General features: G+C 46.6%; 1 protein-coding gene and 1 non-coding gene across 2 annotated transcripts in view; both read left to right on the top strand.

Annotated features, from left to right (window-relative positions):
- PLXDC1 (plexin domain containing 1) overlaps positions 1-17645 on the top strand; it is a 92734-nt gene that overhangs the window by 62872 nt on the left and 12217 nt on the right. Inside the window, exons 9-11 of the mRNA XM_053266001.1 lie at positions 651-732; positions 6095-6155; positions 11404-11542. Coding sequence (XP_053121976.1) covers positions 651-732; positions 6095-6155; positions 11404-11542 — 282 coding nt within the window. The remainder of the gene's footprint in view (positions 1-650; positions 733-6094; positions 6156-11403; positions 11543-17645) is intronic.
- Positions 9395-9463, top strand: TRNAA-GGC (transfer RNA alanine (anticodon GGC)). Its single transcript has one exon. It is a non-coding gene; the product is annotated as a tRNA-Ala (tRNA).

Raw genomic sequence — 17645 nt, 5'->3', positions numbered from 1 at the left:
CCTCCTCCTACCGAAGTCTTTGTTCATACACGATCAAAAATCGGGAGTGCAGACAGCTTCTGAAGCTGGGTAGGATGCTTGTCCTACTCAGTTCGTGGTCATGTGCACAGCCTTAGCATATGATAGTACAGGAGGACCTCATTGTCTGCGAGGGGGTTTCCATTCCCACAGATTACTGCGGGTAACAAAACCACGAATAATGAATCATTGAAGGCTATGGGATAGAAGGTTTGTAGACACCAAAAAACCGCTGAAAAAACACCTTTAAAATGCAAAAATGGGCCAAATAAAGTGCCCTACCATGCTCCGCGAGTCTCCCGGAATCCAGCAATGCCCCCTCAAAAGTTCCAAATGGGGGGGAATCATGATTCCCCCCGCTATTTTTCTTCTTCATTTTTCTGATGAAATGAGCCATAAAATGGCTTCTGTAAACAAAATGGCAGCTGGAAATGACCTCAGCTGTCATTTCTGGCCTTCTAGGACCCACAGATATTTAGTTTTTAACCCTTTCATATCTGCGAACAATGAGGTATGGTGCCTTTTTGTGGAGCGTGAATAGGTATGCGAGGTCCACCTGTATAAGCTTTGTATGTTCACTTCTCATTTTAGAAACTAAAACTTGGAACATTCTTACCTTTACTCTTTTGCAGCTTGCCTCCAGCACCAGAGCTGTGAAGACTGCACAACATCTGACCTAACCTTCAACTGCAATTGGTGTCATGTCCTGCAGAGGTAAGGCAAGTGGCTGTGTTGGGGGATGCACATTCAAACCTAAAATGAGCTAATTGAGCTGCCCTTGTCCTGTTCTGAGAATTTAATCTAGCATAGCAGTAGAATTTATGCACATCTAGAGCTGGCCCTAGAATAAATAGCACCTATTGGGCAAGGAGTGTTTTTGGTGCCTCCCCATAGTTAGTTTGTCAATGTTGTCATGTGGCTTGTGCAGAATTGCAAAACCTAGCAAATATAACAAGCCCTTCTGTTCCCTAATTTTCTCTGTAATGCAAATGAAAATGGCCCAGAGCTCCCACTCAGTAATTTCTGCTTTGCTATAATTGCTTTTCTTCTTATGCTCTGGAATCCCACTGAAGTCTCACAGGCCCCCTGCAGCTTATTTTTCAGTCTCCTTCCCTCTCTCCAGGTCTTTCCCTTCATTCTTTTCTCAACCTAGCTCCTCCCTTCTCTCTCACAGGAAGAGGCAGGGGGTGTTGGGAGATGTAGTCCCTAGCTCAGTAACCCCTTCAGGTAGGGCAACTGCTTGGCCCGCCAAACCCAGCGTACAGCTATGACAGAACAAGGATGTAACAAAGGTTTCTAAAGTAATTCTGACATTACATCTTTCTATTCATAACTTTAAGGTAAGTGCAGTAAAGTATGTGAGTGAGTGCATATATTTTCTAGCAGTTTCATGACTGGTGGCATGTAGCACCAGGTAACATACCTGGAGAAGCTGATACGGCTCTTTGAAAGTGCTATGGGAATTAGGAATGTGCACGAACCAGTTTGGCGCCTCCTTAGGGAAGCACCAAACCGGCTTGGGTGCCCACAGCTGAACCAGTTCAACGGGGCGGAGAGTGGTTCCCTTAAGAAGCAGGTAAGCAGTGCTTACCTGCTCTGCTGCCGCCCTGCTGCTTTTCCAGGTGCAGTGCTCACTCTACCAAAGGCTGTACACAGCTGCGGCGCTGTTCCTGAAGCCTGCACACAGCAGCATTTGTGTGGCCAGCAAACCATGCAAATACATGGTCAGCAACACCATGCTGACCATGCAAATGGCCATTGCACATGCATGGTGGCCATGTATGTGCCGGTGCCGTGCGCAGGCTGCAGGGAACAGTGTCGCAGCTGTGCGCTGTGCCTAGGGTTGCCATGTTACCCAGAATTTCAGGCAGCCCCCGAATTCTGGCTCCTCCCCCCACCCCGCTGTTGAAATCACCCATATTTTGCCCTGATTTCAGATGTGCCCTTGGGTTTGCCCGGATTTTACTGGCAGAGTGGAAAGCAGCCTGAGAGAAATCTCTGCCCAGTTGCTTCTGTGTGCTGTATGGCTTCAGTACAGTAATCCCCTGAGGAATGTTGCCTTTGTTTTTTTATCAGCAGGGGATTTATTTATCAGGCAGTTGAGAGGATAGATCACTGCCTACTTTCTAGGATGTGTATTGTCATGTTTAAGGTCTAGCTTTAAGGATTCTATGCATGACTATTTAGAAGCAAGCACTGTTTTCAACCAGATCTCCTCTCAAATAAGTGTCTATACAGAATTGTAAGCACTGTTGATTTCAATTAGATCTCCTCTCAAATAAGTGTGTACAGAATTGCAGACTTAATGAAAACCTGTACATTTTTTTTTTGTTCTATTGCTACTGTTAATATGTCAAGAAGAATAGTCAGGCAAAGATATTTTCCCCAACTATTGTTGCTAGATATCCAGAGCAAATACAAGTAAACCGCCCTGAGCCATTTCGGAAGGGCGGTATATAAATAAAATAAATAAATAAATAAATAAATATAAACTGGAAAACTCATCTGTTAATTTGCATAAGATGCAAATTATTTGCAAGCCAGTTTATATAATATGCAAATTAGGGCACCCAGATTTGGAGAGCCAGAATATGGCAACCATAGCCACCCCGAGAAAAGCAGCAGGGTGGCAGTGGAGCAGGTAAGGACCTGCTTCTTAAGGGAACTGCTCCCCGCCTGTGGCTTCCTGAGCCCATTAAGGCATATCCCAAATGGGAATTGAGGAGTTGAGGCGGCAGTCCTTTGCACAGTTTACACATTACTGAGCACAGTGGGACATTTTTCCAAGTAAACATGTATAGGATTGCCCTGTGAAATATTCCTGTTCACGGGCCCAGAGCCACTGTTTTTATCAGGTGCAAAAGAAGGGCAGTTTGACCAGATGGCTTTACTTTTATTTAATACAAGGCTTGGCTTTTGTTTCAGTTTGATTTCTCGTGAGTTGTGTACTCATCAACTTGCACGTGATGCTGTACTGTTCTGAATAAAAGATTTTTGAGAGTTGTACGTGTGTGATCAGATGGTAAAGCATCCTGCTTTTTCCTCACCACTGACTTGGAAAAACTAGTCTACATATACGTACCTGATGTAGTCCAAAGATCCACTGCAAGAGATATTTGGCCAGGTATCAAAGCTGTAGGGCGGAAGTTTACATTCCAAATTGTTTGCATCGAGCATGCTTGACTAACATACTTTTCAGGTCTCTTCTAGTGCACTCTTCTCTTCTTCTCTTGAGAGAAGAGCTGGTCTTGTGGTAGCAAGCATGACTTGTCCCCTTAGCTAAGCAGGATCTGCCCTGGTTGCATATGAATAGGAGACTAGAAGTGTAAGCACTGTAAGATATTCCCCTCAGAGGATGGAGCCGCTCTGGGAAGAGCAGAAGGTTCCAAGTTCCCTCTCTGGCTTCTCCAAGATAGGACAAGATTTATTTTTTTTAGGACAAGATTTTTTTAATTGAACCAACAAACTACCAAAGCATACAGTACGTTGCCAAAGCACACTTATATACAAAGTGGTTGTTTGTACATGATATATCTACAAAGATTTACACACAAGGATTTAGAAACCCACAAGGTTATGAAGTATATGCAGGTAGTACTGTAACTCGGGGATGGGGGATTACAAGGCACATCAGGTAATCGGGGAGGCGAGGGGGGGTTACGTCCAACGTCCATTTCCATAATTTGTCCCATTGCTGTTTAGAAGAGATACTCTTGTCTTTTTGCACAAAACCATACAAACTTTTCCAGAAGAGATTTACTGTCTCATCTGCGTGAACCTCTTGGTTGCGTCTTCCCTCCCTATTCCAATGCAGGAGCATTGCATAAATGACATACAGGTTTACTAATCTGATTTCGAGAAGGGGAACGTTCCAATTCCCTAGTATGAGGGCACCCGTTCCGGGCTAAGAGAGACTCCTGCCTGCAACCTTGGAGAAGCCGCTGCCAGTCTGTGAAGACAATACTGAGCTAGATAGACCAATGGTCTGACTCAGAATATGGCAGCGTCCTATATTCCTATTCCTCTTTTCCACTATTTCTAATGATTAATTTTAAGGTCATTTTCCTGTACAAGTATTCCTGGGAGAAATACAAACGGCAACAAGCTGGAAAGGGTGTATATTTCCCTGAGTGCAGCATTAAAAGGATAGAAATCCAAAATCAGCTTGTGCAGATATTAACTAATAGACAAACAGATCACTAGAAACTATTTTTCAAGCTTTCTGGCTGAAATCCAGAGCAACAAACCGATGGCAGAACGAGCAAGTTAGTGGTAGTTAGCTCAGTTGTTTAAGATGCTTAAGATGTTGCACTAAAAAAATGGGATTTGCAGAATTGCGTTATAGCGCTCATGAGCAACGGTTCCCATTAAAACAAATGAAGCATGCCACAGTTGCATGGAGTGCAAGTAGCTAGTGCAACCAGTTTTGCGCTAGCACAACTTCCTTCTGCAAACAGTTTGTTGTTCTGGATGTTCATGACTGGTGGCATGTAGCAACAGTCTTGCTGTTCTCTTTCTTCTTGAGAATCAGAATAAGCTCCTGCAACACTCTCATACACAAAATCCCAACGATCTAGATTCTTCCAGCCCAGCTGTTTTGGAATGCAATCCCTTGTTCCTTGGAGGAAGCCCTTTTGGTCTCTTGTTTGTTACATTTACTTGTCCACGTATCTGGTGCACCACACCCATTTGGGAATTCTGATCATAAAATCATACACTTAAAAATAGCCTAGCCCTCCCACATAGAATGAGACCAGATGGTCGTACTGTTTCTAGCCTGCGCCTGCAAGCATTTTGAAGAAAATGCACCCCTCTCAGAACAAAAGGTCATCTGTGCTACAAATCGGTTTAACTGTCATGGTTCCCTACCAAAGAAGCTCAGGAGCTGTAGTTTGGGGAGTGCTAGATCTCTTTATTACAGAATTGTCACTACTTTCAGTAAACTATATTTTTAGGGGTACTTGAAGGAAACCTCAGTAGTTAACCTATCTTGCAAAAGAGTTAGGTTCCTAGTTCTGGTAAAGCAGCTAAGGTTCTTTAACCACATGACTGCCCAATGGATTCTTATATGTGTGGTGCACATATAAAATGTGCACCTGATTCCTTCAGATCCCATCCAAACCTTCAGAACTCCCCCACATATCTAAGTGGAATTACTTAGGCTGCACAACTGCACAACTTCAGCCCTCCTGCAGATGTTGGATTACAACTCCCATCATCCCTGGCCATTGTGGCTGGGGATGATGGAAACTGTAGTCCAACAACAGGGAGAGCAGGGTGCTTTCCAGGCTAGCTGCTCATCAGCACCAAAATGCCTCCATTTGGGCAAGTCGCATTTGAAACGTCATCAGCAGGGACAGCAGTCTCGCAGCAACTAAAGGTAAAGTAAAGTGTACCGTCAAGTCGATTTTGACTCCTGGCGCCCACAGAGCCCTGTGGATTTCTTTGGTAGAATACAGGAGGGGTTTATCATTGCCTCCTCCCACACAGTATGAGATGATGCCTTTCAGCATCTTCCTATATCGCTGCTGCCTGATATAGTACCAGCAAGGATTCAGACTGGCAACCTTCTGCTTGTTAGTCCTTGCAGCAACTAACAACCCCCCAAAACCAGCAACCTTTTTCATGCCGTATGTACAATGTCCTAACTCTATATCGCAGTGATTAAATTCAAAACAAGGCATTGGAAATGTGAACGGTGCCCTGCTGTCCGTGTAGGGACTGCAGTGTCATGACGCAGGAAGTGTGGAAGCACACTTCTTCGATACGTCCTGACCCCGTTGCAGGGTCTTGTCTGGAAAGTGCCCTGGTGGTGCAGCATTGGTAGTGCCATCTCAGACCGGAACTAAGTGCTTTTCTCACGCATCTTCCTTCTGCCCCATATGTAGTTCTACTGTAGCAGCATGTACTCAGGAAAGCTCCTCTGCAGGCATGCTGTAGCAGGGAATTCCAGCCTCTTCCCCAAACTATTATTCCCTGAGTTCTTTGGGAGCTTCTGTGGCAGTGAAAGTGTCACTATCACAGGTTTGTTTTTGTACTGGAGATACATACGCTGTTATACTCCCTTTCTCCACAGATGTTCCAGCGGATTTGACCGATACCGTGAAGAGTGGTTGGCGTATGGCTGTGGCCAAGAGGTAAGGCGGTAATCAAAGAAGCTGGAAGAATGAAAGAAGTATGTAGTCCTGGCTCAGTGCTCAACTAGGGTCCCCATCCTCCAGTTGGTCAGAAGTTCTCTTTTGCAAATCTGTTCCTTTACATGAGAGAGAGAGAGAGAGAGAGCGCTCTCTGACAGAGACTGACAGTGTCTTTCTAATCACTCCTCCTGTTAGCAAAGTGTGTATGCACTTCCTTATGTGTATGTACTGGGTGCCAAAATGAACTTAGGGAGAGGACAAGATTCATGGGACATAGGAAGCTTGGTCCATGGTAAACCAATGGTCCATTGGTCCATCTACTGTAGCTCAGTATTATCTATACCAGGGCTGCTCAAATCTGGCCGTCCTGCAGATGTTGGCCTACAGTTCCCACAATTCCTGGCTCTTGGCTACTGTGGCTGGGGATTATGGGAGTGGTAGTCCAAAAACAGCTGGGGGGCCTAAGTTGAGCAGTCCTGATCTATACTGACTGGCAGCAGCAGCAGCTCCGCAAGATTTCAGGCAGGAGAGAGTCTCTCCCAGCCCTACCTGGAAATGCCAGGGATTGAACCTGGGACCTTCTGCATTCAAGGCAGATACTCTGCTACTGAGTTACGGGCCCCATCCCACAGCTGGAGGTATGTAGAAAAATCATGGAGTTTGGAGAGAGGAAGTGCTGCATTCATTTAAAGGAAAACCCCAAGTGAGAACTATGGTTGAGATGTGCATGAGCAGTTGTAGGATTCTGAGGATGAGAGAGCAGGAGTACAGTCAGTGTGCAAGGGATTTATGTCAAGGGCAGCCCTTTCATGAGGCGAGGTGAGGCAGTCAAATCAGTGAGCCAGCAGGGCAGCAAGATGTGGCTGTAGCTCCCTAGTAAAGTAGCTCCTTTGCATGTAAAAGATCTCGGGTTCAATCCCGGTTATCTCCGATGTTTCTGTTCTTAAGATGCCTCCTGCCGCCACCATCGGAGCAGTTCTTTGTGATGAATTTGACCCTTGCAAGTTTTACTAGTAGTAGCACCTCTCTACTCACACTCCTTGCAAAGCTTGTAAGACACATCAGGAGAGAAGAGGTAACCTTCCGTTTTACCTGCCCCCTGCACGGCTTTCAAAGCTTGGTTTTGAAAGAGGGCTAGCCCCTACCAGGGCCATGGGGCAAGGCAGCATTTGGCGCCTCGCCTCAGGCACCACAATACCTTGAGCTGCCCGCCTCTGGTTGATGTGTCCCCATTCTGCTCAACCACAGTACAACCACCACAATACATGGGAGACCTGGAATGGAATATTTGCTTTGCTCACATTCCACTCAGAGAAACTGAAAGAACATGCGAGACAGGCTGTCATTAGATAATGGAGAGTTTGCAGGGGGGTTTTGTGGTTTTTTAAGAAGGAAAAATACAGAACATTAACAGAAAATGTGGACTGCACATTTCTGCCTTTTTTCTTTCTTTTTTTTAAACACGCACCAAGGGATAAGTGAAGCTGATAGTGTTGGGAACAGAGAAGGGAAATATGAGGACATGCACAGAAAGAGAAATTATGACAAGGAGGTCTGGGCAAAGATTAGAGCAAAAATTAGAACACTGGGAAAGTGACAGATGGTTTTCGGCATGTTAGGAAAACAGCAAGATAACCATTCCCAACCACTGAAGGCTCTGTGGAAGAAAGGAGAGTTATAGGCTGAATGAGAGTCAAGTTTCTGAAGGAAAAATAAAAATGGACAGAATGATACATGATTAGCAACAGACCTTCACAAAGAAGTGAAAAACCAGAAAATCAGAGAAAGAGAGAGGGTGCAAAACTATAACAGGCAGAAAGATTAAAACATTCTGTACCTAAGCAAAAACGAAAGGGAAGAAAAGAAAGCATTGGCAGTTTGGAAAACACAGATAAGGTGTCTAACTTAGGAGAATGGGAATCGTTTGAAGTCAGAAAAGCTATTGTAGGAGCCATTTGGGTCAGCTCTGATTCCCAGTTAGAAGGGTTTTCCAGCCTGCCTTCCAGATGAGAATTCCTACTGGTTGTTCAGCTCTCAGCAAGATCCCATCTTTGTCACTAGTCAAAAGTACTATGTTCAGAGTGATACATAGTACAGGCAATTCAACAAACCTTTGAAAAAGAACAGCACTTTATCATGATGTTGGGCGGCTTCCCACAATCACCCATAAGGAAGCACAAAGCAAGTACTACTACTACACTACTAATTACTAGGAAGGAACCAGAGTTTCCCCAGGAGCACGTGCTCCTGGCAGCTGTGTCAGCCAAACCCACTGACGTGCCCGCTTACTGACTTCTGCCCAAGACTCTGCTGAGTTTTGGACTAGGATTGGGAAGAGCCGAGTTCGAATCCCCATTCAACCATGAAACTCACTGGGTGACTCTGGGCCAGTCATGTATCTCTCTGCCCAACCTACCTCACAGGGTTGTTGTGATGATAAACATAACCATATACACTGCTCTGAGCTACTCGGAGAAGAAGCGGGATATAAGTGTAACAAAACAAAACAAAAACCTTCAAAGCTAAATGTCAAGTTGGGCAGAGATTCTCAGTAGAATCTCAGGCAGAAGTTGGTAACCAGGTGTGCTGGAGGTTCGAATGACAGGCACACACTCCCCAGGAACCTGTTTTTCCCTCCTACTTGCTTTGTACGTACTTATGGGTGATTATGAGAAGCAGCCCATAATGTGACTGAAAACATTACCTAGCAAAAAGATTGTGACAGAAGCAAGTACAGTATAGGAGCCCAAAAGATCCAAAGAAGACTAACAGTGATCCCTAGCACACATAACATAGACCCCCCTCAAGACTTAATGGCCCTATTTAGAAACATCAGCTGACCATCAGCATGCAATCAGGTCCAAAAGGATGGTCACTTGACAGCCATTTTTGTCTTATAGCGACCCAGACCTGTAGATCATTTAGTCTAGTGTTTATCAGATTGGTGAGGGTGAGAGTGCCAGGGCTGCTGCTTTCATGCTGTCCTGTGCCCTGTGTATCTGCTGCTTATGGTGGCTGCCAGAACCACTGACCACTGTACTTCCTTATATTATGCATATGTACCATTGTGCACAGATGGGCAGTATCAGAAAGAAATGTAGAACATAGAACTTGAGAGCCAGCAGCCATGACAAGCTGCAGAGTCAGGGGGAGAGGAAATGGTGGCTGTTGGAGGGATACACAGATGCACAGTAGGCTTGGTGAGGACCTGGCCCCAAAGCCCAACTATCAAGGGCGAGGCTGTAGCTCAATGGTAGAGCATCTGCTTGGCATGCAGAAGGTCCCAGGTTCAATCCCTGGCATCTCCAGGGTGCTTTCCAGATTAGACCCTGCAATGGGGTCACGTCAGATCTCGGAAGTGTGCTTCCACACTTCCTGCGTTGCGACACTGCAGTTCCTACGCAGACAGCAGGGTGCCGTTCACATGGCCAGTGCCTTGTCTCGAATTTAATTGCTGTGATATAAAGCTAGGACATTGTATATCCGGCGTAAGGAAGTTGCTTCCCCCCCCCCCCAGTTGCTGCGAGACTGCTCCCCTGCTGCTTACATTTTCAATGTGACTTGCCCAAATGGGGGCATTTTGCTGCTGCTGTTGAGCAGCTAATCTGGAAAGTGCCCAGATAAGGCTGGGAAAGATTGCAGCTGGAAACCTCAGAGAGCCACTGCCGGGCATTGCAGACAACACTGAGCTAGATGGACCAGTGGCCTAACTCCGTGTAGGGCAGCTTCCTGTGTTCCTATGAGTGAACACATAGGAAGTTCACCCCATCTGGCTGCAGCAGCAGGAGAGCTGAGCCAGCGAGGTCCCCTCCATTGACCTGGCTGGGACAGACTAGCATTTGGGTCCAGTCCTCACCTCCCAGAACTGTCTTCTGCAACGGCCGTGGAGACCTGAATGTTCTTACTTACCTCTTTCCTCTGTGTTCCTTTCCCCTCTGGTTGTGTCTCTTGAATTGTCAGCTGTTTTAAAATGTGAATCAGCTCGAATGCATTGGGAGAAAGGCAGTGGCTGACATCACGGGGATTATCAGAACAGCGCTATTGCACCAGAGTTCCCTGCAAAACAAAAACATATGAGGCATGCCACAGGTTGTGCAACATATTACACAAACAAGTTTGCTTGTGTTACACCAACACAAGCTCCTGACTTAGCACAACTAGTTAGTGCACTAGCACAGCATTCATCAGGAAGGATATCAGCCAGTGTGCCATAATACCTATAGTGTATATAGCGTAGTAATATTTATTTCTCTATTGTTAAATTTATATACTGCCTTCATTAAAACAATCCCAAGGCGGTTTGCAGCAGAATTTAAAAACAAAATTGTAAAAAAGACACAGTTAAAATATTGAGCTAAAAATATAAACAAATCTGATTAAAAATTCAAAAAACAAGCATAAAAACAGTACAAAATACAAAGAGCAGCAGCAGAGACAATCATATAAAAGCCTGGGTAAAAAGCCAGGATTTAACATGCTTTCTAAAAGCTGTGATGGAGACCAAGGAGCGAATAACCACCGGGAGAGCATTCCTGTCAAGGTCTTGACCGGACTTGGCTGCACGCTGTTGACATATAGTTTGACGAATGTTGTTTTTCAGCAGTGAGTAGCCGACTGACGACGTGATTTATAGTGCAAGCCACGAGAGCTCCCAGCTGGCAGGGATTTAAGGCTTATCAGCCCTCTGCAAGAGGTGTTTGCTTTTCCTAATAGTCTCCAATTGATCTCTGCGTCTCGTGACACGCCGCTGTTGGGAGGGTCGGCGGGGGTTGGTTGCATAGCTCTTCTTCCGATTGGTCTTTCACGATTTCTGCTGCCTCAGGTTGTTGTGCCTGCTCAGAGTCATTATCCACAGCTGTTTCATGAACACTGACAGCCGGGCTCTGCCCCTCAGACACTCCTGCATCGCCTGGAAAGTTGACAGCTTCCCCTTCCTCCTCGCTGTCGGAGCTTGAGGGCGTGACAATTCCAGAGTCTGGGGGCAGCAACAGAGAAGGCCCTGTCCCATGTGCAGGACAACTGAGACTCCCTCATTGTCGGCACCTGGAGCAGAGGCCCCTCAGATGACCTCGTCAAGCGGGCAGCAAGCCTTGGGAGCAGGTGGTCCCTCAGGTATTCCGGGCCCAAACCGTTAAGGGCTTTAAAGGTTGAAACCAGCACCTTGATAAGTATTATAATACCTATCGTTAGTAAATAAATAAAATAATAAACATGAGCAGGGACTACTTGATTTTGCTTGTCATTTCAGTCAGAAGAAAAGACCTGTGCAGACTTTGAAGAGGATGAACATTACTATTCGTCACCCCCCAGCAGCAGTCCCTTCACACTACTCAGAGAAGATGTCACTACTTCTACTTCCCACTTTGTTGACAGCTTAACTACAGAAGGTACCAGCCAGGGCTAAATGCTATGGTCTGAGTGGGAAGGGGAGGCCTGAGACAGGGTGTGTCCACACTACAGGCTACCTTGTCTTCCGCCCAAGGAATTCTGGAAGTTGCAGTTTCATACGTGAGATAGACAGCTCCAGCAAATAATGTGCAGCACCCTCACAAAGTTCCTTGAGGAAAGCCATAATAGTTAAATGAATAAATTAGAAACTGAGATAGGATTTTTTTGTGTAGATATGAATGACAATGTCAGTGGAATTGCATTGACTATGCAAATAGTAAATTATTCTACCTGAAAGAGGTTTATAAAATTATGCATGGTATGGAAGATTGAAGCTTTTCTTCCTCTCACAACACTAGAACCAGAGATCATCCCATAAAACTGATTGCCAGGAAATCTAGGACTGACAAAAAGAAGTGCTTTTTCACACAGCATGGAGTTTAATCTATGGAATTCTCTGCCACATAGCATGTGGTGATATCCACCAACTTAGATGGCTTTAAAAGGGGCTTAGACAAATTCATGGAGAACAGGTCTTTCAGTGGCATAATAGTCTTGATGGATATAGGCTACCTCCAAGTTCTGAATACTAGTTGCAGGGAAGTAACAGCAAGCGAGGGGGCATGCCTTCATCTCCTGCTTGTAGACTTCCCAGAGGCATCTGGTTGGCTACTGTGGGAAACAGGATGCTGGACTAGATAGCCTTGGGCCTGATCCAGCAAGATTCTTCCTATGTTCTTATGACCTGCCACTTTGAATGCCTGAATTAAAATCTGGAGAAATAATAAAGAAAATACAGTCAGGACGGTGGTGGTGGTCTCTTGTCACAAATGAGTGGCAACAACCAGCCCTCAGTATGTCTTCGAGGCCATTGCTTCCAGAGCCCTGGCACCTCTCATTTTAGAAATTAACCAGTAGAGATGAAGATGCAACAGTTACCTTTTCCGCCTGTAGGACATTAATTCACTCTAATCTACTTTCCTGCAGTATTAGAACTTGTGTCTTGTTCCCCAGGATTTTGTGCATCCTCTGCCTATGTTAGCAGCAAAACTGAAAGTTCCCTGCGAGATTAGCGGCAGGTACCAGTTCAATTTTGCTGCTTAATAGTCCCTATCACAAGCTGCTAATTAAAATAAATAGAAAAGAACATTAGTAATTGCCCTTCAGCAATGAAGAAGGGAGAGGAAAGAATTCCTTTGTGACAGAGTCGACTTTGAAAAGAGCTAATAAAAGATGAGGGAAGAGCCCCACTGCAGCTGTGATGATTTTCCAATCAATTTTGTAACCTTGGCAGGGGGAAAAAGTATATATATATTTTTCGTAACAACACATTCAAGCATGAAGTTAATTTCTAATCTTGGAAGAAGACAAAAATAAACCCAGCCAGCTGTGTCAGGACAGAAAACTTCATTTGTTGAAGCAATAAAAGTTGGAGTAAGGAGGATGGAGGTGCTCAGCTTCAAGCTAGTGGCACTTTTTGGATCGGACCTCTGGTCCAAAGTCCGGCCCTCAACACCAGGAGGGGGCCTCTAATGTCCTGGGGGCCCTCCCTGCAGCCTGCTCCTGCCGCGCCACTCTCCAGTTGTTTGTGTGCGCACACTGTGCAGCCAGGCAGTGGGGGCTGAGAGCTGAGCGGGCCTCCGTGGTGATGTGGCAGCTAAGTCACTGGGCCTGGGCTGGGCCTGGCCGGGCCTGATGGAGGCTTGAGCAGATAAGCCGCTTCCGTGCACCTGCACAGTGCAACTCGTGATGTCGTGACGCAAGCATGTCATGCTACGAGCTTGCGACACCCATGAGTTGCACTGTGCAGGCTCATGGAAGCAGCTTGCCTGCTCAGTTTCCAGATTTCCCTAAAGTGGGGGGTGGGGGTGGGTGGCTTGAGGGGTGGCGGGAGGGGTGTGTGTCTCCAAAGCCCTTTAGGTCCGGGCTCCAAAATAGCCGAGGTGTGCCACTGCTTCAAGCCCATCTAGAAGTGCGCTTTCTGACATGTGGAGGGCCACTGTGGTTGCTCATTGGCTAGAGAAAGGATTCTGCCCATCCTCAGAGGCACATCTCCCTTCGTTATGACTTCACATTCTCCATGGCTTAAATTAAGTATTCAAAACAGATCAGTTTAACCCCACTTCCTTTCAGACATTAGAAGCAAACCATTGCTTGCCAAAGCATACACAGTTGCTGTTGACTTCCTTAATCTCTTCCTGAAGGCCTAACTAAATGTTAGAGGCAGCGACCACATGTTTGTTAAATATGTGCTTGCCCCATTGGTCTATAAAGTGGGGTTGGAATGGTCTACTTCTTATACCAAAAGGAGCATGCAGGGGAGCAAAGCAAATGATGCTTCCTCCCTGCTGCTACTTACCTCACTGCTGGGTAGGTTTAGACAACATGCCAAAAGCTGAACCCTTGCTTCCAGAAATTCATCAGTGAGCCTGGCTTCTGGTTGCAGGGTGCAGGGCAATATGCAGACAGTGGTATTACTAGAACTATTCTGACATTCTAACTGTGCTTTTGGCTTAGCATGGGGAATTAGCTTGGCTTGAGGGAGCAGCTCTATCACAGTATGAATTTGAGCAAGTTTTGCATTTTGGAAATGATGAAGAGTCAGAGTTGCCATACAACAGATTTATTTAGGATAAAATGGAGGGTACAGGAAGGCAAGAATTAGTTAGACAAGGCAATAAAATCTTAACTGATAGTCTTGACAAGGATCTCACTAAGAGGAATTTTAGCTTAAGGTCCAAATGAGCTTAAGGTTTGCCATAGAAAAGGCTTAAAGGCAGGAAGAGAAAAACGGGGAGGAGATTCAGAGAGGGTGAAGATGAGTTTTACCTATCCTTGGTCCGTTGGTGCGTTCAGTGCACTTGTAGATGGGTACACGGGCAGATCTTATCACAGGAAAGAAGGCAGGAAAGCAGGATGTAGCATAGAGCTACCACTCACACACTTGAAGACCAGTATGGTGAAGTTCCAAGTAGACTCCCACGTAGATGCTGGTTCCGATGTAGGTTCTGGTTCTGAGTGGCCAGGAGTACTTGTAATCCAAAACATGCCTGGAGGCAATGTAGAAGTCATGCCGCCTCACAGGAGGGGTAGAAACTCAGGTAAAACAATGAAGTTCATAGTTTTATTTATTTAACATATTTCTATACTGCCCAAAACTTGTGTCTCTGGGCGGTTGCATGAACTGGCCAGTCTAGGTGTAACTTGCCAAACAAAAGGTGAGAATGGCTTGCGGAAATGTGCATGTAGCTATGAATAGCTGGTGGACTTAAGGCTTATGTGGAATCAGAGATGCTACTCCAGGTGCAAAAATATATGTTTTTAGATTTTAATGAACTGCCTCCGTTCGGGTCATTTGCTCCTCCTTGTGAGCTCCATAGTTACATTGCTCAGCTAGGGCACATGCACAGCAGTAAAAATGGTTTTTGCAGTTTCTTCTAGTTCCTGGCATCCCCTATTAAACTTAGCCCTTTCATATGTGACATTTTGTTTCTCAGTGAAATGATTATCAAAAGCTTCTTTCACTTTCTTGTAATCTTTTTGGTCTTCTGTAGTGAGGGGTAAACCACACAGAATATCCTCCTCAGTGCCTTCGGGTCGTGGTGGACAGCAGTGGTCCCTCTAATTTTTTTTCCCATCTCTGTACGGAATGAATTTTGTTCAGGGTGGCAGTTTCAGGACACTGTGTGTGCAGATGCATTCGGAGTGGGGCCTTCCTAATTCAACCTGAGTGGGATCTAAAATTAACTGAGCAGACATTGGAAAACCTGTGAGCGTGCACATGTGCGCACGCCTTAGAGGGAACAGTGGTGGACAGCTCATTGAAAGTGTCGTCTCAGTGTGTGGCAGCTGTGAAAAAGGCTAATTCCATGCTAGGAATAATTAGGAAGGGGGTTGAAAATAAAAGTTCTAATATTATAATGCCCTTATACAAATCATGGTGCAGCCAAATCTAGAGTACTGTGTACAGTTTTGGTCACCGTATCTTAAGAAGGAGATTGTAGAATGGGAAAGGGTGCAGAAGAGGGCAACCAAAATGATCAGGGCCTGGATCACCTTCCTTATGAGGCAAGGCTACAGCCTCTGGGGCTCTTTACCTTGGAAAAGAGGTGACTAAGGGGAGACATGATCGAGGTGTATAAAATTATGCATGAAGTGGAGAGGGTGGGCAGAGAGAAATTTCTCTCCCTCTCTCACAACACTAGAACCAGGGGTCACCCCATGAAACTGAAGGTCGGGAAATTTAATACTGACAAGAGGAAGCACTTTTTCACACAGTGCACAGTTAATCTATGGAATTCTTTGCCATGGGATGTGGTGATGGCCACAAGCTTGGATGGCTCTAAAAGGGGCTTAGACAGTTTCATGGTGGACAGGTCTATCAGTGGCTACTAGTCTGGTGACTGTGGGCCACCTCCAGACTCAAAGGCATGATGCCTCTCAATACCAGTTGCAGGGGAGCAACAGCAGGAGAAAGGGCATGCACATACATCTATGGGCTCCCCAGAGACATCTGGTGGCCCACTGTGTGAAACAGGATGCTGGACTAGATGGGCCTTGTGCCTGATCCAGCAGGGCTGTTCTTATGTTCTTATGTCTCTCATAGCAAAAAATGAGAGCATTCACTTGGTGTTCCTGTAATTTCTACATTAAGCCAGAAGCCATCCTATACCTCTCCACTTGTTGGGCCCACTTGTTGAATTTTGAAAATCATATTTCTGAAGATGGGCCATGTTTGTTAAAAGGTCCATAGCTTTCCAAACTTACGTCCTTAAATTTTCAATTGGCTGTATCCTTCAGCAGCAAACAATCACAATCTCTCCTCTCCCCCCGCCCCCACTTTCCACTCACTCTTTGTTGTGGGTGGCTCTAATTATTCTTTCTTTGCTGACTCAAAGAAAGGATTTCATTCTGACACTATGTAGTGTTTGCAAAGAAAGCTCTGCAGCCCTTTTAGAAGAACATGAACGGAAGAACCAGCCTCCCAGGGGAGACAGTCCTTCCTTTATCTAATTCCACTTCTTAACATGTTAACCCTTTAAGCGCTATACACTATTATGCCACAGCCCCCGCCTCCACAGCAGCTTCAAGCCCGTTTTCTCACCTCTAGACTCATCTTCCCCAACCAAGCCCTCCCTCTTGCCCATGGTGCACAACCTATTAAGGTTCGCTAAGCACCTGCTTAGGGCGCCAAGTTGGCAAGGGTGGTGACCTGCGCCCTCCCCAACCGCCCCCGTCACCCGCCCAGGCATCTTCCTGGCCATAGCAGGCAGGAGGGTGGGTGAGTGGCAGGGAGTGTGCACCTGCTCTCCTTGCTGCCACTGCCTGCCACTACTTGCCACTATGTGGTGGTGGCGACTGGCGAGGGCAGGCGGGCAATGTGGAACACCCACCCACTCACCCACCCTCCTCACTGCCAGCATGAAAGCAACAGGTGGAGGATCTGGCAGCGAGGATGGCGGGCAAGCGGACAGGTGTTCCACTTTGCCTGCCCTCCCTCACCACCACCGCCTCCATCTATAGCTTTCATGGTGAACGTGGGCAGGTGGGTGATGTGATGAACACTCACCTACCTTCCTTGCTGCCATGAAGGTGACAGGTGGAAGAGGCGGCAAGAAGGGCAGAAGAGCAGGCAGGTGTTTCACATCCCCTGCTCACCCACCTCACCAAGCAGTTGCAAGGAGGGCAGGCGCATGCTCCCCATCGTCCGCCCACCCTCCTGCCCACTGTGGCCAGGAGGGAGCCTGGGTGGGCGACGGGTGGTGGAGAATGCCCAAGTGGGTTGGGGGCACCCGGGTGTACAGGCGTTGCCTTGGGCACCCCTGAGCCTTGGGCCGGCCCTGGCCAGCTCCTCCATCCCTATCTGCTCATTGCATCAGAGGTGCTCTTATCCCTGGACCTTGGGGCCCTGGTCCGTGGCCTCCGAGATCTAGGGGGCCCTCCAAATTACCAGATGCTCCTGCCACCACCCCACGTCTGCCCCACCGCGAGGCCCTACTGCGCCGAACCACCGCTTTTCTGTAATTTTAGCTGCCATGTGTGTAGCCGTTGGGTGGGGGGTGAGACAAGAAGGACTCCCCCCTGTGGCGGCGGGGGGGGCAT

This window comes from Hemicordylus capensis, chromosome 6 (genome assembly GCF_027244095.1).
Source record: "Hemicordylus capensis ecotype Gifberg chromosome 6, rHemCap1.1.pri, whole genome shotgun sequence".
NCBI lineage: Eukaryota > Metazoa > Chordata > Lepidosauria > Squamata > Cordylidae > Hemicordylus > Hemicordylus capensis.
The sequence above is the reverse complement of the archived record's forward strand: the minus strand, read 5'-3'. Positions and strand labels throughout refer to the sequence as shown.